Below are 23,858 nucleotides of genomic sequence, written 5' to 3'. Positions count from 1 at the left end.
CAGTTTTGCATCATTTTGTTTGGCATGCCACACAGCCTTAGAGTCCCAGGGTCAGAAGGCTGGCTCCTGGATCCAACACTGTTGCCTATCCTTGTCATGGGACAATTCTGCCTCAGAGCAGCCTACACAATCCAGGCATACCATACTCAAGAGAACAGGAACATAATAGTTGCCTCTAGAGCACACTATGTGCCACAAAACAAAAACAGCTGATAAATAAATCAAACAAAATCTATTATAGGATCATTATCCATAGGAGTCACGTTATTGCTTTTTCTCTGATTTATTACTTGTTCTGGCCTTGTTTCTTTCTAGTCAGTTTCTACCAGAGGCAAGTAATTCTGTTGGGAGCAGTCAGTAGGTATAACTTAAATCACTCCAAATGCAAAGATGCAGAACAATTACTACTCTGAGGAAGTAACTTTCTGTTGAGGTTCTGCAGAAGTCACTACTTCATATTCTCCCTTTTCGTCAGGAGGCAAGCCTACATCAATAGTTAATGCAGGAAAAATACCTACTCTTCTGTAGGTAAAAACTAAAGTCCACTGAAACTCATACTGCAGAAATTGTTTTTCAGGTATTAGAAACCAAGTGTACCTTACTATCAGAAACATGGGGAAAACTGCAATGAAGGGGCCATCTTTACTTAAACATTCTATCACTATTTATAACAGTGACCAACACTGTTCACTCCTTTGCATTTTAGCACCAAGGACTAGAGAGGCATTCTATGAACCTACCCCACTTTTGTAGAGTTCCCTTCCCTAAGACTTGACCAAACCCCAAGTCTTGGCACCCCATGGAAACTTATTACTACTTCTAAAACATTGCCTAGCTCTAGGCCAGGGATTGAAATTGTGTTGACCTCCAAATGTTGTTGGGCTACAACTTCCAGCAGTCCTGGACTAAATACCAAATGGTGAGAAATGCAGAAGTATAATGGATGGATTCAAAGGTAGGATTCATATCAACAGTGGTTTTATCTATTTCAGTTGTCTGTGTTCATGTGTGTTCATGTCCCATGCCTTTGTGGTGAGGTATGCTAGTGGTTAAATAAAATGACTTAAGCAAGTCAGCCAAGCCATATGCTAACAAAGCAAGGGGATAAGGGGTAGTGCTATGGAAGAAAATGGTTTCCTGCCCCTAAAAGTGCACTTGTGATTATAGCAGCCAAACAATGAATATCATTTTCCCTGAATCGCTTCTCTTCCCATTTGATTTAAATGTTGTGCAAAAAAATAACAATTTAAACTCATCTGCACAATACACACCCATTGAATGGCAGTCGAGCTTGGGTCTGGATACTAGATGTCCCACTAAGACTGGCGTTGCTTGCTATGGATACATAGGATGACTGCTGCAGCTAAAAGAGCACAAAGTTAGTACACGACCCAGTGTTTTGTAGTTTAGTACTTTCACAAACAGCAACATTAATCACACACTGCTTATTCTTTGCTCAAGCGTCAGAAAGCATTTCTCATGGTTATTTTTAGAAAGGAGGAGGATTCTGTCATCTGTGGATTATATCCTTAGGTTCAGTATATACATAGGTTTCTAGTGCTAATGGAAACCACTTTCATGATGTTATAATGTTTCACTCTGACTATAACAAGACAGAAGCTTGTCTCAGTGCGCCTGTCTCATCACACCACCACAATTTTTGGGTGCCTAGGCTGAAAAATTCAGCAGCTATCACCATATATAGCAAAACACCCTGCTTCATTAAAAACTCCAAGAATCAATTTGAAGATACTGTACAGCTGATCTACAGCCTCTACTATCAAAGTTCTTTCACTGTTTTATGCCAGAGTTCATAGCAAGTCAAAAAGGACAATAATAATTTTAATGAGGAAAATGACTTCAATTTTGTTCTTTTTCAGAAACATACAAGATGCTTTTCATTTATAAAATTGTTAGAATTCCTTCATAACTGTACTATTTGCTTTTGTGTCTGCTGCTATTAAACCAATTTCTAACACTTGGACTAAATTTTTTCTTCTTCTATTAAACTTATAGTCCATATATATTTTAATGTAGTCCACAGTCTTTGAATTACTGAGTTCTCAGAATATACCTGAAGTCTGTTTTTCATTCTCTCATCTTTCAGTTTCTAGGTTGAATGTCAAATCATTTTTCAAAACTGGTTAGAACAAAATTCCCTGAACAAACAACAGGTAACCTACAACTTTGCCAAGAATTTATTCTTAGCTGACATAAATGCTGATAATGGTTCTTCCTCTCTTTGTACCTACTTAAGAGTGGGTGCTGAAAACACCTTCCTCCCTGCTACTTTTAACTGTTCTTCCCTATCACTAATTGTGACAGGAGATACTTTTTTTTGTTGCTTTAGCACTGCATCAAATAAATTCCACCAGGCTGATTGCCTCATAAATTAGATCAGATTGCATCTTATTTCCTAGAACAGTAATCTCTTAGCCATTTTGACTATGAAGGAGGGTGTGGGTGTAATTGTTTTCCTACAAAAGCTCTTCACAATGATTTGCAATCCATTAAGCCCCAATGTAACTATTTTATTTACACATTTTCTACCCCTTGCTTTCAAAAGGAGAAAATAGCAATTCATGGCTATTCCCACAGAGTGGATATTATTTGTCACAAGGAAATGGACTGACATGTGCCATGAATATTGAGTTGCTATACTGGATGCCACAAGTTACTATTCTTTGTCCATTATAGCAGGATCGACATAGGTGGCATCAATTTCCACCCTCTTTTTCTGTCAACTTTTGGCCAGTGACATTATTCCAAGAATAACAATTTCCTGATATAGCTTGCAGTACAAGACAAAGATGGGGCACATCACAGATGTATCATCATAGGAAAATGAAGAAGCATGTGTAGTGTCATTGTGCCACCAACATTTACCCATTAAAAAGGTAAAAAAAAGAAAAAAGCCCTGTGTCTTGGTTATCAAAGCAGAGGAAACCCAAAGGTCCCTCACCCCCCCATTCCAGCAAATATTACTGACCACATAAGTCTGAAGCTGGGAATGTATTATCTCATCAGAATTTCAGAACATGTCTAGTTTTTTTAATAATAAGAAGTACAACAGGAAGAAAATATTCTGGGGTATTTGAAGCCTAAGCCCTCTAACTGTCATTTAAACAAATACTCAAAAGTCCCCTAATTGGCTAAAATATAACCATGACACACTCCTCATTAATTATTTTGGTCAATTTCATCTGTACATCAACATCATACCTGCGTGACATATTGAGCTGGGAGAACTGCATATCCCACATTTCCTGCACCAGGGGCTGGGGCCAGCACAGTCCCTGGGGGGAGGTTGGTGAGGTTTGGTTGGATCTGTGGCAGTGGTGTGGCAGGCATAATAAGTCTTTGCTGGGGCTGGCTTGTAGTAACTATCTGTGATGTTGGATTAATCGGTTTGGGTGCCACCTACAAGGGAAGGAAATATTCATGACATATCCACTGCAGATAAGATCTTAAGCTTTTTAGAAAATTATTTTATAAATATCTTAATACATTCCAGGTGACTGAAAGAAAATGGCTCCATATTAAGTAGAGGTATACAGAACTTACCTGTTTGACAGTCTGTGCTGCTGGGACAATTGGGACCGACATTCGCACAGGTGCTGCATTCACCACCATTGGCTTAGCTATTCAAAAGAAAAAGCATCAGGAGCAACATACAACATTTGATGCAAATCCATTTATGTGATGGACAACTTTGGTTAGCAGTCCAGTTTGTCACTCTCATAAAATAGAGGGCTACTTAATGCACCCACCCTGATTTGCCTCTCTATCACCAAGAAATGCTGGCTGCCTTTTGGGTACCATGATGTCACGGTGCTGAAGAGAGACAGCTCTGTGTGAACACAGCCACATAAAAATGAAAAGAATGGCAAAACAGCAATTTTGTTGGCCAGACACAATACCATTCTGGATCTCATGACAAGGTTACAAAGTAAGTATGCTGTACTCATTTGTATTTGAAAGTACTGAAGTTTTTTCAAATTGTGTACATCTATAAGAGCATATCTAGCCAATTTTGAGCTGATATATATTTCAATTCCATTTAATTGACAGTGTGTTGTAAGGGGGCTGTATCTGTTGAGATATACTTTCTTGTTAAGATGAGTGACTGAATGAAGTTCAGAACAGAGTAGATACACTCCACTCTGAAACATTTTATTGCAGATCTTACTCAAGAATGGAGCATTTGCTAATAGCCAAGTGATGGGCTTGAATACTGCAATGGCTTTAATAAGCAAAGCTTTTCATACATTACCCCACATCAGTTTAAAATTACAGTTGCCCCCCCCCCCCCCATTTGCAGCTTTGATTATATGTTCTCTCTAGGAATCTCTAGATTCTTCAGTGCAACTCTATGGTCAACCTCTGCAAAATGTTGTGCTGGAGGATCTAGAGATTGCTAGCGAGAACACTTGTCTAGGTATCTGTAGGGCCTCCAGTGCAATTCTATGGTCAACTTCCAACAGAGGTTGACCACACAGTTGATCTGGAAGATCTAGATTTCTAGAGAGGTGCTCTTAGTCTTTTTTTATTTGTGGTTTTCTCACTTTCATGGGGGGTTATGTGCCCCTAAACCCAGTGAATGTGGAGGGTCCACTGTATATACATACAAACGACAAATTTCCCAGAACTTTGTATAGAGGGAAAACATCATATAAAACTGTTAGTTATGTAAGTATTCAACTTATTATGTTTTCATTGATTCAATGGATCTAGTCTTGCTAGGATTAACAACTGAATTTTTGATCATAACTAATGGGACAACTAATAGCAGAGTTAGACAGCACTTGTAACCTCCTATAGAAATTCAAACTGCTCTGTAAAATTAAGTTTGAAGCAAGCAAGCTATGGTCTTAAACCGATACTTTGACTACTGAACAAGGCATGTAAGGGGTTTCAGCATATACCTCTCTTTGAGGAAAGTATAAGCCAAACCACAACTAACCAAGGATCAACATTTTCATGGAAAATTAGGTGATATTTGTCTGAACCTTAGATATTTGGACTTCTTAAATACCATTCAATTTAATTAAGGACACTATTAATTGAAGGCACTATTCAATTAACTACACTACTTACCTTGCTGAAGGGGTGCTGTGCTAGTGCTGGGATTCTGAGTGGCTGGCTGTGCTGAGCTGCTGGCTGTGGTGGCAGTTACAAGCCGGACATAATGAAATTTGCTTCCAGGTACCTGAATCTGCTGGACATTGGGTGCTGTTGCCAAGGGAATTATGGTCTTAAACTGAGATGTACTCACTCCACCTACAGTGAGGGTTTGTACTGCAGATTTCACAGCCTGTTGAACAATAATAAAGTTACTCCAATGGTTCTGATATAGCAAACTTTTTTATTGTTGGCAAACAAATATTTCTAATGAGAACTGGAATTGTTTACCTTCACATTTCACATTAAAGCACAGATATATGATTCTTATAATAATGTATGATTATATATATCATATACAAAATATGTGCTATTATTATAGCTTGGCTATAATAAAACCACTGCTTTCTAGGTTTGGTGTAAGCTGTTTTTCTCACTTATATTTCATCTGAGTTTATTAAAATGAGAGCAAGAATAAGTGTCTGAACTTATGTAATGCTGCAAGATATAAGCAGAAAGAGAGGCTCCCAGAACAAGTCAGGATAGTGCATACCTGAGTAGTTGTACTATTTGCCACAGCTTTTCCTGGGGAAGATGGCGTTGAATGCTGCACTGTAAGTATCTGTTGTCCCAAGGCTACATTTAGTGGAACACCAACTGTTTTCTGTGGAGAGCTTGGAGGTTGTGAGGCAACTGACACCACTGTTAGCTGCTTAACAAAAATTCAATATCTCAATTAAAGCATTCTGTAAGTGATAGATCCACACAAGTACAGCTCCCTCAACTTCAAAATGTATTATACATGATACAAATATACAAGTTAAAAAGACTTTTCATGCTTTTGGCAAGTGGTACTCTCAGGGCACGACTCGGGGGGGGGGGGGGAATAAGTAAGAGAGCCCCCAAAGCAAGCAGTGAAATAGTGCACATTACCCCTAAAGGGGGTAGCTACAAGAGCATTCAGTCCAGAGTCTAAAGTTACTTAACTGCATTTATGTGTTGTATGTCAGCATTCCCTCAGTGAGAACATGTAACACAGCTGTGACAGACTATTTATTTAGAGAATCTCTAGGTAGCCATTCAGCATATGTTTCATGCCACATGCACAGTGTTATGTTCACAGTAATGAACTGGAACAACATGAGAACATGCAATACTAATTACATAAAGGCTGCAAGAGTATCTTTAGAAAGCCCATGATGGTACTTGAGTTTGTGAAAACTTTTGAATCAGTCTAGCATGGAGAACACTATACAAACGACAGATTTGAACAGTGAAAATGCAAACAGATCTCCATTGTCATTACTCCTGAAGTGAACAGAAAAAGAAAAGGAGGCACAATTGAGAGCACACATTCAATATGGTTTCAGCTTGCACAAATGTGACAGGCTTATAAACTGCTACTCATCTGGTAGCTAGTGGTACTTAACATAACCTTCAGGTAACCAGACAAGGAAGCTTTTATAAACTGAAGCAGGCTCTTCCCTCCTCCCTACTGTTCTTTCAATTTACAGCCCACTGAAGTGAAATAGAGAACTATGAGAGAATTCCAAGTACACTTAGCAGCAAATAAGCCTCACTGAACTATAAGGAATTTACTTCTTAGAAGTGCTCCACAGCCAATGTGGGCTGGTTGGCTAATAACATGTTTTGCCAGTTAGGAAGCTTTAGAGATTTAGATTCTGTGGATATGTACAACTTATTGAGGCTAACAACAGACAAGTGCTTGAATTAAAAAACTGAAAACTATTTTGTTTCCATACTACAAGAACATACTATATTCTTCTGTAAAATAACCTGACCTACTTAGGTGAAAAATTATTATAACAATTAGACCACACTGACAACATATAGAAGGGTATATTGCATATGCCTAATGATTCTAGAACTAAAAGCCATCTAAAGCTTTGCTAGAAAAAGCAATTAATTTGATCACAAGAAGTACAATGAATAACATGAGTAGCTTCCTGTGTTTATTCAGTTTCTGATTTTAAAAGGATTATCAATTTCAATTAATCATTGTACATCTGTACTATAAGTTACAATACTTTAGGCAACAGGCACTATCTGTGCTAGGGAACAAACCTTTCCTTTCGCACCCCAGGCATTTTTGTTCAGCCAGTGAGTGTTGAGCATTCCAGTTTCAAAAGAAATATACACATTGGCTAAATAAAGGCCTCACTTTTGTATGTGTTAGAAGAAAAGGTAGTGGGTTAAACAAGAGACTCATGTTAACAGCTCAACAAACCTTGTTGATTTTAACTTGATCTAGATTTACTTTAAGGGGTAACTCACTTTTCTGATTCAAGACCACTATCTAAGAACAAGATTATTTTAGCCCTTAAGGTGCCACAGACGTTGTTTTTGCTATAACATACTAAGAAGATATTAGGATAAACGAAATCTGTTTGCCAGCTGCAATAATTTCAGGCCAACAATTAAATCACTGTAAGTTTGTATGAACAGGAGCGATCCTGCAATATTTATTAACAGCATGACTCAATGGTGAGATTAGGAGTAATACCTATGATACAGAAGTAAAGCTAGTTAAACTGCTTACCTTGTTAGGGGATTTCAAGGGTGATATGGCTATCTTGTTTGGTGCCTGCTGTATAGCAGAACTTATAGAAGTCCCAATAACTCCACTTTCTGAAATAGTTACAGTTTTTGGAGGTGTTCCTGGAGTAGTCTGAGAAAGAACTCTACCTGTAAGGAAAAAAGACAACAGAGACAAATGATGATTTCAGTGGCTAGTATCTTTCCAACATAACTTACATGTCAGGAATGTTGAACCATCATGTTCTGTGCCACTGCATAAGAGATATGCCCTTCTCTTATGCAACTTAACAGAAATGTCTTGGACTTTCTGAGTCTGAACCTAGCAGTGAACACTGAGCCACCACCTTCCTAAGCCAAAGGAAACCAGTCTACTCACTTCATCATTAATGGCCATTCCAACAAACACTATCTGAATCACAATCAGGTGGCACTATGACCACTCAGTGGCCAGCCCATGTGACAATCTGCTGAGAATTCAACTCCTTTGTCCACCCCTGCTCTAAAACACTGTTCACTTTATATTTACCAAAAGAGGACTATGAAGTGAAAAAGCAACAGAATCTTTTTACTAGCTCATAAATCAGAACATATTAAGTCATCTGTTATCTTAAAATGTCAGGAAGTACTGTTCAAGTGCTGAAGCAATGCATGGAGGAAGGGGTATGATTAACTCATGGTGGTAACAGAACTAGTCAGTAGCTAAATGCAGACCAACAGTAGCCACAAATAGTTCAAAGCCAAGTGTATTCCTCCACTTTAGTACATACTAATAAGCATGCAGTTTCCTACATTTATCACATGATAACTTGACTGTCTGTATTCACACAAAGTCTGTCTATGATCTGAACAGCTGAGAGAGAAATAACAAATTGCTGTTATGTTCTGAAGCCGGGAATAAAGATTTAATCCTTGGTTGGGATCTAAACAGCCCATGCTCAGAAAGTACACCTGTGAACATACAATATCAATGTCCCCTTAGCACATAAAATTTCACCCTAGATCAGTGGTTCCACCATTCTTGTTAAGACATAGGGTAGGCTTCTTAGGGGCTTTGCCATAGAAGATGATTCTAAAAAGGAGTCCCTGAGTCAAAAAGGTTGGGAACCCCTACCCTAGATGATCCCCTGGGTTCAAGAGTAGCTTATTTGTGGGGATTTGGAAACAGTGGGAAGGAATAATGGTCTTGAAAAGCCCCCACTTTACTATCCAGCCACATCTCTAACTGAACTGACATTTACACCCCTGAAAAACAGCATCAGGCAAGAAGTTACAAATATATATAAAAACCTGCAATGACTGGTGACACTTGAGTTGTCTGTCCTGTAACTGGTTTGCTATTGATTGGTTTTGTGAAGATCAGCTTTGTTATTACTGGAGCTGAGGTTGGTGTCCTAGTTTTCTTAGCAATCTGGAAAAAAAGGACAGAGAAACCCAATAAACATGTCATTCATTCACAGTTTTTTTTTTGCTCATTGACACTGAAACCCTCTTTAGACTTGGCATAACTCTCTGCAGAGTTACAGTTTGGGGAAATGGAAGGAGAAGAAAAACCAGGAACAGAGGCAAATGTAAAGAAATCAATGTGACCTTGTTGAATTCATGTCAACTAACAAAAATGAGCTGATTACAAAACAGAACTGTTCTGTGCCTGTCTAGTTCTACTGTATCTTTGGATGCAGAGGGACATTTGTTGTGATACGAACAGCAATGCACCACTAGGGGAGCCAAAATGCAAATCTAACTATTGTATTAGATTTACACTATTTACACTACTGCACATGCTGTTTCTTGCATTTATCTGTATACATTCCTTCCTATTCATTCTCACTTTCCCTTTACAAGAGCCAATCAACTCCACCGCACCTCAACCAATGAGCCTGAACACAGTTCCATTATTATTTCTACTCACCTTCATCTTCTCATTATTTCTGGGAAACATCCTTTAACCCTGGCACTCCCCATTTATTTGTTACGTTTCTAACCCATTCTATATCAGTAGATTTCAGAGTAGAATACAATAAGCAAAACAATTCAATAAAAGACTATAAACAATTAATCCACAAATTGTTATAGTTGTTATCAATATAAAATTGGCATTAATAATCCAAGCACATAAAACAAAACTCTAAAGAAAGATGCAGTAGAGGGCTCTCTTGGCAGATCATTGCGTTCATACAGGTGCATACAGGGAGAAGTGCCCCCATACACCAATACTATTATTATTTATCATCATCCATCATCCTTATTTTAACTCAACTTTCTATCTTATTGATATATCGAGGTCTCTTACCTGTTTGACTATGTTCCACATGCAACAAAAGGCACATCGCATTAAAAGCAATTTTATCATAAAGCAAATTAACAAAACCCTTTCTTACCTGCACTGCTTTAAGTTGTTGAGTCTGCAATATAGAGGATTGAGTGGTAGTATTTACTAGCTGGCTCCCTGGAGTCAAAGCTGACACGCCAATGACAGGTTTCACCTCTGCCCGTCCTCCAATAGTTACCACCTTAAACTGCTGCGCTGAAACCTTTGAGTCACTTGTTTGCACCTGTGATGTGGCCTTCTGAGACTGTGACAGTTGATTGTGGGGTACAGCTAGAACAAATGGCTGCCCAGGCTTCCCCAGAGTTGTTACAATGAGCTGTTGTCCTTCCTGTTTTATAGTCTGTTTACTAATTTTCAAGTCTGTTGTCTTGTTTAAAATGATCTGATTGGCCGATATAGTGACAGGAGTCTGTGTACCCAGTTTTTGGAGGCCACTTTGAAATGAAGGTTGTATACCCACACCAGTGTCAGTTTTTGCAACAGAAGTATCGCTAGTGATGTGGCTCACACAGTTGCTGGGCAATGTAACAATCTCTGTTGTGATTGACGATGTAGCAGGAGTAGTAGAATCACCAACTGAGCTTACATTTGCCACTCCTTCCAGTTCAGTTTCCATAGGAATACTCTCACCCACAATTACAGCCTCAATGTTCTCATCATCTTCTAACGTTATACCTGTGTCCATTATTTCTTCTGGAAGCAAGCTGTTAACTTCTGCTGATACCACCTCCATGATGTTAATGTTGATGGTTTACGCCAAAGATGATTTGCTGCAGTGTTAATTCAAAAGAAATTTAGATTTTCTGCTCCACAACGATAAGTAACTTGCAGTCATATATATCATGGCAGTATGTGAAGCTAGCACATACACAGAACAGCCATTTGTTGCCCCAAACCCAAAGATTACTCAGTGCTATGGATAACCAAGAATGTTTACTGATAAAGACTTTTACTGAGAATACTGACGACATGAGAGCTGGCATAGTGTTGTGGATAAATAACGAAGGGAGGTGTAACATTTCATGAAATTTCTCATTTTCATATAAAATCCAGATTATTTTACTGCTAAAGCCACAAAAAATGTTTTATTCATATCTTAGAAAGATCTGGCACATTTCTGCAGGCTAAAATATAAAAAAGCAGTTTTATATATAAAAAGGTGTGAATATATTAAAGTGAAAACTTCAAACTGCTTTATCCTATGCTTCCTAAGCACATGTGTTTTAGGATTCACTGTCTGAGAAACAGGAATAAAAACACAAATCATAAATTTTGTAACAATTTTTAAATAGAAACAGTCATATACAGTTACAGTCTTAAAGATTAGGCAAGCAGCATATTTAGATAACTCAACAGTCAAAGCATTCAATTTTTCAAAAGTGTACTGTCATAAGCAATGAAAACCCAATGTGTGCACTTATCAAGAAGATGGGAATACTCACTAAATGTAGAAATACATATTGGATTTGCATACTGCATATGTCTAATTATAAACAGGAATAACTGTTCTCTGCTTCTGTTTGTTGTGTGCTTTCAAGTCATTTTTTACATATGGGGAGGTTTTATGGGCAGAATTTGTTCAGAGAAAGTATGCCCTTGCCCTTCTCGGAAACTCATAGAGAGTGTCACTTACCCAAGGTCATCCAGTGGGTTTCCCATGGCCAAGCAGGGATTCAAACCCTGGTCTCCCAGTGCCCTAGTCCTATGATGGCAACACTATGGCATACAACACCATTTTACCCGGCATGGACCAAGGAGGAAGAGGAACAAGTGTGCAAACACGTTGCTTTTCCTCCCTGTCTTTTCCCAGGAGGGATAGGAGCAACCGACGTGCCCCCATCACCTCCCTTGCTGGACCTTCCCTGGCTTTTAGCTGTCTCTCAGAGACAGCTAGAGAAAAGGTGGGGTGAGAGGTTCCGCCCCAGAGGTCCTGCCCCTGAGGGTGGAAGTCTCACCCCCAGCACCGGGTGCTATCTGGTGCCGGGGGAAAATTTAGGTCCAGCATGCGGCCCTGAACAGGTTCGCCATCACTGCCCTAGTCCAACACTCAAACCCAATATGCTGTGCTGGCTCCTAGTTCTGTAAACTGGCTTAAATACAAATCCTCATTCTATACAGTTTCCTGGCATCTTAGAAAAAACTTAACTCATTCCAAAAGGGCAAATAGTTCAGAGTTGGTTTGTTAAACATTTCTCAACGTTTCTAGTTTCTTCCACAGGAAACACTGAAAATTTGCCCTAGAAAAAATGAGGGAAAACATTTCCTCCCACCCTCCTCCTTACTTTTCCACCCACACTTTCACATCTCTAGTATTGCACCTGTCACTAGATAGACTCAAAGAAGCCAATTTCTGCAGTCCATCGACTAGGTGGCTGCAGGGAGGAGGAGGAAGGATACTGCCTTGCCTTATAGAACTGTTGGAAGGATTACAATGGACTCTTGGTATCCGCCAAGGTTTGGGTCCAGGACCCCCTGTGGATACCAAAATCTGTGCATGCTCAAGTCCCATTAAATACTAATGTTGTCTCTTATATGAAGTGGCAAAATCAAAGTTTGCTTTTCAGAATTTCTATTTTTAAAAAAAATATTTTCAAGCTCTGGATGCTTGAATGCATGGATAAGGAAACTATGGAAATCAAGGGCTTACTGTAGAAGTAATCAATCTACGCAATATACTCTGGCTGGTTGAAAGCACTGTGTATGAAAGGCACAGAGCTTTTTCTGGCCTGAGAGCCATATTGCCTGGAAGGTTTGAAGTCAAAAGTGAGTAGAAGTCCTTCCCAGAAGGACACCCCCCCCCCCCAAAAAAAAAAAATATCTCTCACAGCTTTTTTAAAGCCTACATTTTTTTTTGGCAAAGGGGTGATAGAACTGGTGACATAAAGACCCTACAGGACACATCCCATTCATGAAAATCAAGGTTCCTCCTTATGCCAACATTATATTATATAGTATTATAATGAAAATTAACAGCAGTGAAGTGATTGAAGAAAATGCCAGGAGTTCAACTTGTATAAACAACTATGAAAAACTACTGATGGGATTTCAGGAGTGCAGGGAACCATTTCAATAATTATTTGGTACAAGAAACTCTAGATTAGACACTATTTGGCTTTTGCAGCTGTTGCTGTGAGTCATGAAATTCCAAAATACAGAAAAACACCATTTGTATCTAACGTCAGTACCTCAAATTCTTTCAAATTCTGTTCCACATCAGACCACTTCCAGAAGAATCATAGTGCATCACCATCTGTTGAGGCAAAAGAAGATGGGGAAAAAATCAGAAGGCACAGAAAATTTCTCTTTATAAATCCAACCACGAACAACAACAAATGCTGCAGCCTCAGGACTTTGCATATTCATGAAATGTGTGGAACTCCATTTCACAAACCTGAGTTTCAACAGACATATTTTCTGTTGAAAACAAATTTTCAAGAACAGATAGGTGTATCAAGAAAAAAGCATCCCACTAACGCACCTGCAGATAAGGACTATTCAGCCAGCTATTACAAGAACACTGTATGGAAATGCAAACTGCACTATCACTATTAATGAACATCTTCAATTAACTATTTAAGGACAAACAAGGAACACATTTTTTCAAGCAACTGGTAATATTTTCTCATTGTAAAAATTCTTGTAGAGAGAGAATTTAAAGAACAACCCCATTTTAAAATATAGCTTTGCAAAAGGATCAATGAAATTTTAATGTCATTTAACTAATCAGAAAAGCAAAATGAATAACTGAGGCCACTTTCTTGAGAGAAACTCTCTTACCTCCATATTGGAAATGTGTTTTATGTAAAATTACACAACATCAGTGGGGGGGGGGGAATGACCTCAGGAGTTAAAACATTCACAAACTGTGAATAAATGTGCTAAACAAGGATAGGAAAAATATGGGTGGTTATCTTCTGTGATTATATTAGATCAGTGATTAAAAACTACCTGGGAAGTAGCATTAAAAGAGAAAGCAGAGTTTACGTTTACACCTAAAAAGAGTTCATTTTATAATGTGTATAAATGAATTACTAGCTTTTCAAAGGGCTTAATGCCTTGATTTCTGCATGTACCATAACCTAGACACGCTTGCTGATTGCAAGGAGGAATGCCTTTTAAAAAAAAGACACACAGAGACATAAAACGCAGCCTTCACTAAAAACAAGAAATTCTGTTGCAATCCCACCCAATGCACATGTGCAACAAATTTATTCTCCAAGTTAGATTAAACAAAGAGATAGGGTACTCTTTCAAGTTTTCTTATCTAAGAGTTTGTTTCTCATTAGCAGATTGTTTGAAGCCCATTAGCACACTGGGAATTACTGGCATTGAATAAACAGTATGATAGGGTAAAAGCAATATAAAAAAACACTAGAAGATTGTCAGTTGTAAATCATCCTGTAATTTTTGGTCCAGCAACAAGCGTGGAGATGATGGGCAATGTCTCTGTCTCTTTTGGCTTAATTCATCAGCATCTTTCATTAATTCCATTGTCCCTTTCTGCCCTACTCACTCTATATACCACTATTGCGTAGTGGTTTGAGTGTTTGATTCCCCACTGGGCCATGAAACCCACTAAGTGATCTCATGCAAGCCACATGTTCTCAACCTCAGAAGAAGGCAATAGCAAACATCCTCTGAACAATTCTCACAATAAAAACCCTTAGGTTCACCTTAGGGTTGGAGTAAGTCAGAAATGACTGGAAGGCACAAAACAAAAACAATGCTGGCTATTAGAGTACACCAAGAGCAGCACATAGCTCTTCAAACCTGTATAAGTACCTGCACAGATCACAGGAAGGCCAGTTATGTAAAATCCCCATGCATAATTAAAGGATTAGCACATTAGAAATAGCCTTCCATTTATTCTAACATATTAATGAAATACTAAGGGTTTTGTTCATTACAAAGCTTCTTTATGGCTCAGTTTATATCACTTTAGGAGTAGCAACTAGAACAGAGTTCAGAATAAACAGTTTATTAATCAATGAAACACAAATAGAAGGAGTAATTTCCCATTATTGTACTCAGATGAGGTGAATTTTGCCTTGCTCCTATAAGATTCAGGAGACACTGCCCAAACTGAAATAATATAAATTTAATAAAAAACAAACCCTAAAAACCAATACAGTCAGCCCTCAGTATCCACAAATTCTTTATCCATGGATTCAGTCATCTATGGCTTGAAAACATCCCCCCAAAAAATCTAAATTCCAAAAAGCAAACCTTGACTTTGCCATTTTATATAAGGGACACTATTATCAGGGTGATATAAGGCCTCAACAGATATGCCAAAATAAAGCTGCTTTGGATCACTTTGGAGGTATGCTGTTTAAATGACACATGCATCTTAAGAGGCCAGAAGCTGCGCCAAAGCTGCACTCCAGTCCTTAGGATAGGAGCATGGCTTTGGCGCAGCTTCCGGCCTCTTAGGACACATGCATCATTTAAACAGCATACCTCCAAAGTGACTGAAGTAGCTGTTCATGCCCGTAGTTCCTGTAGTATTTTTTTTTGGTAAACACACACACACATGTACGTAAAGGAGCTGCTGAAAACAGAGTGATTACCTAGAACGGATCTGACATTATATTTGCTCCTTAAATGTCACACAATAATAAAAAATACACAACGTTGGACAATCCTGTCTTTCTCCAGCTGCATACTTGAGCAGCAGAAACTGATGAGTAAGAAATGGAAACGTACAGAATGCAGCAGAGAAAAGTAACTGAAGAGATCTGGACACCATTCAAAAGACAGAAGAGTAAGGAGACAGCCAAAGAAGCATGAAGAAGGGAGGAAGAGACAGGAACAGCTGGCCAAAATATGCACATAGCATGGAAAGCAGAAAGCTCCTGCATGTGCTAGTGAGGTAACATAAGCAGCTCTGATTTGTTCTATTTTGGTGAGACAGTCAGCAGTATTACAGAGGTGTGCACATCATATCACAACGTCTCAACTGGTCGTCTGCTACCATTACTTGTTTCATTTCCTATGTTCACCTATTTTATTTGGTGTTAATTGAAAGGACACAGTTCTTCAACTAAGTCTTAAAGCATAATGCCATCACCTCCACAGGGGTGGCCCATTGAAAACCAAGAACGCCCGGGTGTCTTGCTTTTGCTGCTTTGTGCCTCAAAATAATTTTTGATTTGTGACAACCCTAAAACCACTAGGTAAGCTTGGGCAAGTCACATGTTCTCAGCCTCAGGGGAAGGAAATGGCAACCCTCTTCCGAACAAAATTTGCCAAGAAACCCTATGACAGGCTCACACACTTAGGTCACTATAAGTTGGAAACAACTTGAAGGAACACAACAAAAAGGAGAAACTATGATAGCAGTTTCTTGGCAATTTTTTTCAGAGGGGGGTTGCCTTTGCCATTGGTATCCTCTGAAGCTGAGAGAATACAACTTGCCCAAGCTGGGATTCAAACCCTGGTCTCCAGAGTCATAGTCCAATGCTCAAACAGCTATACCACACTGGCTCACATGTGCTATATTACATTAATGCATAAATTCCTCAAATATCCTCACTTGAGGCAACATTTTAGTATTTTGATAATAGCACCATCATAGGTCCTCAGATACCAAACATTTTATGTCCTCCTCACTGTTGATTTTTCTTTGGGCCTTTTTTTTTAAAAAAAAATACTTTACAGTATTTTTACAGAACACTTCACAAAACAGAGGTGAATGGCACGCCACTCCAAGCTTTCATGATCATTTGAAAAGAGTAAAGCAACATGATATTCCTTCACAACTCCCACTATGACTTGTTCATACATCATCCTCCCCCAATGAAGAACTGCTCACATGCATTTAATCAATTTGTATTTAAGTCAAGTAATTCAGGCTGAGCTGAGTACTTCTAGCACAGGATGCAAGCAGGGGAGGATCACAAGTGACTGGAACAAGGAAGCATGTTATTATGGAATTTCTGATAACAATGCAAGTTGATATCATAGGAAATCTACATTTTATCATGCCCACATTTTCTCCAACTTGATCAAAGTAATAGATGCTATAGAAAATCCTAATTCATGGGATTAACATTAAATTGACAGGGAACTGGAAGGCTCTCTCTCTCTCTCTCTCTCTCTCTCTCTCTCTCTCTCTCTCTCTCTCTCTCTCACACACACACACAGACAGAGAGAGAGAGAGAGTGTGTTATTTCGTTCGTTCTCAAGTTAAATGGCATTTCCATAGTTTTCAGGCTAAATGACATTTTTCTAGCAATTCCTGGAACAAGCTGGAATGTTTTATACTCACCTTTCAGGTTTTTCAGATCCAAGACATAACAAAACAAAAAGTATCCTTCTCCTTGTTTCTTTTCTATTTTTAAAGTGATTTATAGTGCTGTTGTGCATCAGTGAAATGGAACTTTTGCATTACAACACAATAAAGATTTTAAAAAAACAGAGAGAAGAAAAATTCCCCTTTACTGAGCCACCTCAGTAAACCATATCCTCACCTTTTGAAGAGCCCCAATGCAGAGCCAAGAACTGCTGGAAACAGCCTCCCAAAAGCATGGAATAAGCAGGAGCAGAACAACATGTGGTAAAACCTGAAAAAAATCCAATGAGCTGTATTGCTGCTCATGCTTCTTTTAGACCAATCTGGAAGAGCCCAGAGAAAGAACTGTTTTTCATGTTTGGGAGGTGGAATACCGAGGTCATGGTTCCAAATGAAGGCCAGCCTGAAGTTCCAGATAAATGGGTAGGCTATCCTAGACAGATTTTTATTGTTGTTACTTGCTGTCAAATCTGCTTCAGTTTACAGCAATCCTATGAAGGTGAGATCTCTATAAGAGCCTATTGTTAACTTGATTAAAGTCTTATACACTCAGGACTGCAAATCCATCCTTAATGTGGTTTTTCCCTGTTCCTACTGTCTCCAGCTCTACCAAGTATTACTGTGTTTTCCCATGAGGCATGTTGTCTGACAAGATGTCCTAAGTACAATGGCCTCATTTAAGTCATTTTGGGTTCTATGAATCCTATCTGGATGCACCTCGGTTTATGCTCAGAATGCAAAACTGAACCAAGAAAGCTACAGGGTGCTAGTATTCAAAGAACAAAGAGTTCTGGCTTTTTTTGATGGAAGTAAGAATTGGTGCCAGATTAAATGTCATGGAGTCAAAATATGGAATACTATTAAAATCAGTACTCATAATGAATTCATCTATTCCAGCTTCATCCAGCCTGTTGCCCAGTTTTAGAGTACTGCTTCCTGAATCATTGACTACTGCCACACCGACAGAAGCCATCCAAAACACCTGGAGGACAGCAAGGGCATATTGATTCACATCATTACAACATGTTTGCTCCTTACTTATAGCCTATCTGTAGTACCATCAATATCACACTGGGTCCAGGAAGGAGGTGCAAAAGAGAAATAGACAGGTTGTTGAAGCTGCTTGAAAACACTGTCTAACTCTGTTTGTACTTTGTACTTTCCTCCATTCATTAATAGTTGTCCTGAGAATACCAAGCAGCCATAGATGTGGAGGGAATATATATACTACAGTACAGAGCAGCAAATTAAGTAAATTAGAAATTCAGCAGAGGCAGCATTAAGTCCATACATGTATTTTTCTAAAATGTGCTCTGATGAACCATTTATTCACAGATGGATTTCAAATTACTCTTCTTTAGACTGTCAGAATTTTGAAGTTCCAGTATTTCAAGTTTATGGAGTGGAATTCTCCGTTTTAACATTCCTAATCTGAACACACTTACTTTAAATGTTCCAGTCAGGAAGCAGTTCATTTCAGTTTAATTTACCTTCATTTGATATTTCCTGGTCTGAAGTGCTACAATCTCTTTGATACTGTACAGCTTGCTCTTATAAACAAACCATGATATATATTACCAATGTTACAGCAAATAAACATTTAAAACAGTGGATTGGTGAATATTTTGCAATCATGTGCAAGACACCTTTATACAGGCATAACGTTAACAAAGACTCTGACGAAGAAGGTCTTTTTAATGAAGTCTTTCTATACCTGCTCAGCTCCCTTTTTTCTTTGTGTCAATGGTCTAGTTCAGTGTTCCCCAAATTTTGGGGTCTGCCACCCCCTTTCCTCTTAGGCAACAACTCTAACGCCCCCCCCCCCCATACCTATTTCTTGGTATTAGGCCTACTGTAAATTTAAAACACCTAATTTTGGTCGCTGCGCCCTTTGCACTTGTTCACCTTGGAAGCAGCAACTGAGCAGCTGGCTGAGAGGTGACTCAGAAGCCTCTCATCTATGGCAGCCAGTGTCTTGGTCGCTGCTCAGCCAGCTGCTCGGTTGCTGCTCCCAAGGTGACCAAGAGAAAAGGGAGATACTTCTCCCTAGTGAGGAAGGTCTCGCAAACCTTCTTCACTGGGGTGAAGATAGGCGCAGCCGGTGTGTGTAAAGGTGTTAATAGAGTTCACATGCTCTAGACTGGAGACTGGCGTGGAAAGGGAAAAGGAGACATTTTAACTACAGGAGCCACTGCAAGGTGAGGGAGTTTTTCCAAGAATAAACCCCCTCCATCCCCAGAGACATGTCTTCCCCATTCAGCTTCAAGTGTGTTTCTCCCCCCCCCCCCAACAAACACTTCTTCTGTTAAACACTTATCTCAGCCCGTCCAATGAAATAAAGCGGGAATAGTAGCAAACAACTCCAACCTGCCAGCTGAGTCCTGGCAAATTCAAAAAGCTTAAGCAGTGTCCCAAATTTGAAAGCCCCCTTTTGCCATCGTTTCTTCCCCACTGCCACATGCTCCAACTCTTTGCTCCAGTCAGTCTGTCAAGCCACAGAAATGATGCCCTGCACCTAGGGTTGCCATAATTGTCCACTTTTACCAGGGACAAAATGTGGAACAAATTCAAGACCAAACTGTAGGACAACTGCAGGACAAAACTCAGCCCAAAATGTAGGACATTGAAGAAAAATGGTGGACCTTAAATGTCCTACATTTTGAGCTGAGTTTTGTCCTGCAGTTGCCCTACAGTTTGGTCTTGAATTTGTCCTACATTTTGTCCCTGGTAAAAGTGGACAATTATGGCAGCCCTACCTGCACCCAACCTCACAGGAATTTCCTGCCACTACTATTGAAAGATGTGGCTAAGGGAGTGAGCTTGTGCAGGCAGGCAAAGAGTGGGAGACCCCACCACACAAAGCAATTGTGGTGGCTTTAAGTGATCCTGAAAACAAGTTTCAAGCAACCTTTATTCCCCACCATGGTCCTAACAACTGCTGGTTCCCCTTGTCTTTCTTGCACACCAACACATCTGACTGAAGGCCCCCCTGCTACCCCTTTACTCCCTCACCACCCACCTGCTTTGCCCCTTTCCCCTCATCACCCCCATAGATCTTTCCACTGCCTCAATTCTGTAGAGTCTGACATTTCACATTCAAGGCAAGTATCACTGTAAATCACAAGAGGCATACAAAGTCTCTACATCAGGAATGGGAATCATGCAGCTGTTCAGATGTGGTTTGACTGCTGTTCCCATCAGCCCTATCCACCATAGCCAGTAGTGAGAAATGATGGAAACAGCAGCCCAACAACAAGTGTCGGGCTGCATGACACCCATCCCTTTTCTACATAGGTATTTATATGTGTATGTGCCTTCAAGCTGCCTGTTGACTTACGGTGACACCATGATTTTTATGGGTTTCCCTTAGGCAAGGAACAATCAGAGGTGGTGCTGCCAGTTCCATCCTCTGAAATATAGCCTGTGGCACCTGATATTCATTGGTGGTATCTATCCAAGTACTAACCAGGGCTGATCCTCTTTAGCTTCTAACAACAGATGGGATCTGGAGTCTTTAGGGTATAAGGCTGTTCTTGTTGTTGTGTGCCTTCAAGTCATTTCTGACTTGTGGAACCCTAAGGTGAACTTACCATGGAGTTTTCTTGGCAAGATTTGTTCAGAGGTCGTTTGCCATTGCAATCTACGGCTTACTGTGTGTGACATGCCCAAAGCCACCCAGTGGACTTCATGGCCAAGCTGGGAATCAAACCCTGGTCCCCAGTCGTAATCCAACAGTCAAACCACTACATCATGCTAGCTCTCAGGTATTAGGTTACAGTTTCCTAAATATCTAATTCTAACTGCCTTTAAGCTCTCTGAGTTTTACTGAAGAAAAACAGAATATAAACAACTGATTATTTCATTTACCTAAATCACAGTAAAATAATACTTGTATGTATTTCGGTTGAACATATAGCACTGCAGCAGAACTACCCTTTGCTACAAATTTAAAAATATATATAACTTTAAATGCAATTATCTTTAATTGAAATTTTATTCTCAAGACAAAAACATACCTAAAATATGGCAGTATATTTAATATAAGAAATGTATATTGCAGTATCTAATAAAATTATAGTTCAATTTTAATTACTTACCCATTCTTATTTATTTATTTTTGTTGTTAACAAAAATATCTGAGAATTGGGCTCACAGACATTTTTGCTTTCATGTATAAAGGAAGTAGGCAGGGAAATCAATATTACCAAATTATTCTAGATCTTGAACCCAATGCTGAAATGCCTTAAGCCAAGAAAATCATGTTATGTGATGCATTTGAGGGTTTTTGGTAAGTAAACAACATTATGTTATTATATATATATATATATATATATATATATATATGAAACAAAAATATGTTTTCAGAGCAGTTACATAATTACAATTTATCTCATTTTTGCTAGAAATTTCAGCAGTGCTAAATTGCAGCAATCCATTTGTACATCAAGATTAAAGTTGCAAAAAATATTCCTTTACACCTCTTTACATAAACCAAATATTTTTAACAAATCAATGTCTTCTTCATGCCACAGTGCACTGACCTTTCCCAAGCTCCCAAAGGTGAATTTACAAACTCTGACTTATTTACTGTTTTAATGACTGAACATGCTGTGAAGCTATTTGCTCTCCATCTCAACAATGCAAAGGTGAATTAGTTTGGGGTTAGCACTGAAATAGCCACAATGAATGCAAAAAAGCTACTGAGGAAGCAATTTGCTTTTAAAATTAGAGTCCGATATGCAAGAGCCAGTGTGGTGTAGTGGTTTTGAGCACAGGACTAGGACTCTGCAGACCTGGGTCTGAATCCTGACTCAGCCATGTAAATCCATTGGGTTTATGTAAATCCAAGGGGACTTTGGGCAAGTCACACTCTCTCATCCTCAGAGGATGGCAATCGCAAACCCCCTCTGAAGAAACTTGCCAAGAAAACTGCATGATAGCTTCACTATAGGAAGTCCAGGATAAGTCCAGGATGACCAGATGTCCCGATAGCAAAGGAAGACAAGGCATCACAAAATGTAGGACAGTCAATAAAAATGTGGGACATTACCAAATAAATGCTAAAAGCACTAATATAAATTAATGCTTCTTAGTGATGCTCAAAATGGAGGACAGAAGGTTGAAATATAGGAGGTGCCCTGGAAAAGGAGGGTGTCTGCTCACCCTGGATAACTGGGAAAGGACTTGAAGGTATGCAACAACAATAAGCAGATTACAATATACAAAATACCCTTCACTGAACTGAGTATTTGTAAGAAAAAGAGGGGCACGGTTAATTCTCTACTTTTGTTTTTCTGACCGATGCTTAGCCTTGTCTCCAAAACCTAGCAAACAGCTTTTGGCAGAAACCCCAGAACAGCTCAAGAACAACCTTGGCAAAGGGGAGACAGGCCACTGTTATTGTTGTTGTTGTCTGCATTCAAGTCATTTCCAATTTATGGCGACCCTAAGTAGAATTTATCCTGCGGTTTGCTTGGCAAAATTTATTCAGAGGAGGTTTTGCCACTGCCTTCCCCAGAGGCTGAGAGTGTGTGCCTTGCCCAAGGTCACCCAGTGGCAGATTGAGTGATGAACTGAACCTTGGTCTGCAGAGTCATAGCCCAAACCACTGTACCGTTCTTGCTTATCGGACTCTAATTTTGGGCTTCCATGGCTGAATGGGAGCTGAACCCTGCTCCCCAGAGCCATAATGCAACACTCATTAGCTCCAAATACCAAACAGATTTTAACAGCTCTTAAGATTTGAAAGGGCCAGTGTGGTATACTGGTTTGAGCACTGGACTGTGACTCCGGAGATCAGGGTTCAAATCTTCGCTTGAGCATAAAAACCCACCGGTTGGCCTTGGATAAGTCACACTCTCTCATCCGCAGAGGATGTCCATGGCAAACCACATCAGAAGAAACCTGACAGGGAAACCCTATGATAGGGTTGCATTACAGTCAGCATGGGTCCTAAACACACTGCAGAAATAATCCAGTTTGAGACCACTTTAACTGCCCTGGCTCAATACTAGGGAATTCTGGGAACTGTAATTTAGTGAGATACTTAGCCTTCTCTGCCAGAGAGCTCTGGTACCACAATAAACTACAATTTCCAGGATTCCCTTGCATTGAGCCAGGGCAATTAAAGCACTCTGAAACTGTATTATTTCTGCAGTGAGTCAGAAATGACTTGAAGGCACACAACACACACATATAGGTCCAAAACACACTGCAGAAATAATCCAGTTTGAAGCCGCTTTAACTGCCCTGGCTCAGTGCTAAGGAATCCTGGGAACTGTAGTTTATTATGGCACCAGAGTCTCACAAAACTGCATTGAGGCAGGGCATTTAAAGTGGTCTCAAGACGGATTATTTGTGCAGTGTGTTTTGGATTTAAGATGAATAGATCACCAACTACAAATCCCAGGATTCCACAGCATGGATCCATGGCAGTCAAAGCGGTGTCAAACTGCATTATTCCTACAGTGCGGATGCAGCTTAATAGTTAAAACTCCGGATCTGAGGCGACGTCTTTGGTCCAAAACTCACTGCAGAAAACAATCCAGTGTGAGA

The 23,858-nt window shown here is 39.4% G+C and overlaps 1 protein-coding gene across 7 annotated transcripts in view; it reads right to left on the bottom strand.

The window, feature by feature from the left end:
- The window catches only part of LOC149313188 (protein lin-54 homolog), a 37,015-nt gene that overhangs the window by 5,650 nt on the left and 7,507 nt on the right, over nucleotides 1-23,858 (bottom strand). For 4 of the 7 annotated variants that reach the window (XM_089526202.1, XM_089526205.1, XM_089526206.1 and 1 more), the window contains exons 2-10: nucleotides 13,195-13,259; nucleotides 10,059-10,779; nucleotides 8,968-9,088; nucleotides 7,682-7,827; nucleotides 5,675-5,833; nucleotides 5,098-5,314; nucleotides 3,565-3,641; nucleotides 3,223-3,420; nucleotides 1,272-1,363 (exon numbers count right to left, since the gene is read on the bottom strand). In XM_089526202.1, coding sequence (XP_089382328.1) covers nucleotides 1,272-1,363; nucleotides 3,223-3,420; nucleotides 3,565-3,641; nucleotides 5,098-5,314; nucleotides 5,675-5,833; nucleotides 7,682-7,827; nucleotides 8,968-9,088; nucleotides 10,059-10,742 — 1,694 coding nt within the window. In that variant the 5' untranslated portion in view covers nucleotides 10,743-10,779; nucleotides 13,195-13,259. Of the gene's footprint in view, nucleotides 1-1,271; nucleotides 1,364-3,222; nucleotides 3,421-3,564; nucleotides 3,642-5,097; nucleotides 5,315-5,674; nucleotides 5,834-7,681; nucleotides 7,828-8,967; nucleotides 9,089-10,058; nucleotides 10,780-13,194; nucleotides 13,260-17,481; nucleotides 19,819-20,065; nucleotides 20,294-21,400; nucleotides 21,416-23,858 lie in introns of those variants that run through there. The other 3 variants (XM_089526201.1, XM_089526208.1, XM_089526204.1) reach the window with 3 other exon arrangements.

This window comes from Sceloporus occidentalis, unplaced genomic scaffold (genome assembly GCF_023333645.1).
Source record: "Sceloporus occidentalis isolate IW3139 unplaced genomic scaffold, rSceOcc1.0.p SCAF_5, whole genome shotgun sequence".
Classification (NCBI taxonomy): domain Eukaryota; kingdom Metazoa; phylum Chordata; class Lepidosauria; order Squamata; family Phrynosomatidae; genus Sceloporus; species Sceloporus occidentalis.
Note: the sequence above shows the minus strand (reverse complement) of the source record. Positions and strands in the feature narration are given on the sequence as shown.